The 1308-nt window shown below is 36.4% G+C and overlaps 1 protein-coding gene across 1 annotated transcript in view; it reads left to right on the top strand.

Annotated features, from left to right (window-relative positions):
- The window catches only part of LOC106878524 (inactive pancreatic lipase-related protein 1), a 16250-nt gene that overhangs the window by 3143 nt on the left and 11799 nt on the right, over positions 1 to 1308 (top strand). Inside the window, exon 3 of the mRNA XM_014927752.1 lies at positions 826 to 988. Within this exon, the coding sequence (XP_014783238.1) occupies positions 826 to 988 (163 nt within the window). The remainder of the gene's footprint in view (positions 1 to 825; positions 989 to 1308) is intronic.

The following is a 1308-nucleotide window of genomic DNA, read 5'->3' as shown; positions in this document are numbered from 1 at the left end:
TAGGATTTTCGAGCGAGATCGTTGCCAGTGCCCCTGGACTGGCTTGTGCGGGTGGCACATAAAAGACACCATTTCGAGCGTGGCCGTTTTCGTGCGGGTGACACGTAAAAGCACCCACTACACTCTCTGAGTGGTTGGCGTTAGGAAGGGCATCCAGCTGTAGAAACTCTGCCAAATTAGATTGGAGCCTGGTGTTGCCATCCGGTTTCACCAGTCCTCAGTCAAATCGTCCAACCCATGCTAGCATGGAAAGCGGACGTTAAACGATGATGATGATGATGATGATGATATATGTATGTATATATATATATGTATGTATGTGTGTGTACAACAGACTTTCACTCTTAAGGCTTTGGTCAGACAAGTGAGGTCTACAATAGAAGACACACATTCTCTTTCATTCTCCCTCTCTTTCATTCTCCCTCTCTTTCATTCTCCCTCTCTTTCATTCTCCCTCTCTTTCATTCTCCCTCTCTCTCTTTCTCTCACAGAAATAGACACACTCTCTTTCCCTCTCCTTGCTTTTTCTGTAACATGGCCACTAAGACTTCACTGTATGTTTTACCTGCATCAGTTGCCTAGCAACCGTATCCAATAGCTTGTTGACTCCATTAACATAGCTGTCCTATTTTGTCCAAGGTGCCATGTGGTGGGACTGAAACTAAGACCCATGAGGTTAAAAAGTGAACTCATTAACCACTCAGCCATATTCTGGTACAACTATAATTTAAATTTAATTATTCAACATTTTCTTCTCTTTCTAAACATTAGATAGCAATTAAAATTATTAATTAATCAATTTTTTTTTATTATTGAATGAATTAGAGAAAATCCCTACAATGCTTCTACATTGGTGACCCATGATGAAGAAGGACTTGCAAAAAGCAATTTTGATGGTAAAAGACCAACCAAATTCATCATTCATGGTTTTCAAAGTTCCGGAAGTTTTCCATGGGTGAAGAAATTGGTTAAAGAATTATTGATACATGTACGTAGAACACATATACTTTTTTGTTGTTTTACTATTTATTTTTAATGCATCTTGGTTTTTTTTTTTGGACTTAGTTTCACTAATTGGACAAATTGAAATCAACTGATGCAAATATTATTGGTACCACCACCACCACCACCACCTTTTCTTAAATTCAATCATGTTTTATGTATTACATCGACATTTGTCTATTTATGTATATTTATGCATTCTGGAATTTTTATTTCCATTTTATAAAAAATATATATATTTATATAAGTTTCGAATGTGTATTTTAATTATGTTCTTTTAGACTCTGCATGTGTTACCTTCATAAA

The sequence above is a fragment of the Octopus bimaculoides genome, chromosome 11 (assembly GCF_001194135.2).
Source record: "Octopus bimaculoides isolate UCB-OBI-ISO-001 chromosome 11, ASM119413v2, whole genome shotgun sequence".
NCBI lineage: Eukaryota > Metazoa > Mollusca > Cephalopoda > Octopoda > Octopodidae > Octopus > Octopus bimaculoides.
The sequence above is the reverse complement of the archived record's forward strand: the minus strand, read 5'-3'. Positions and strand labels throughout refer to the sequence as shown.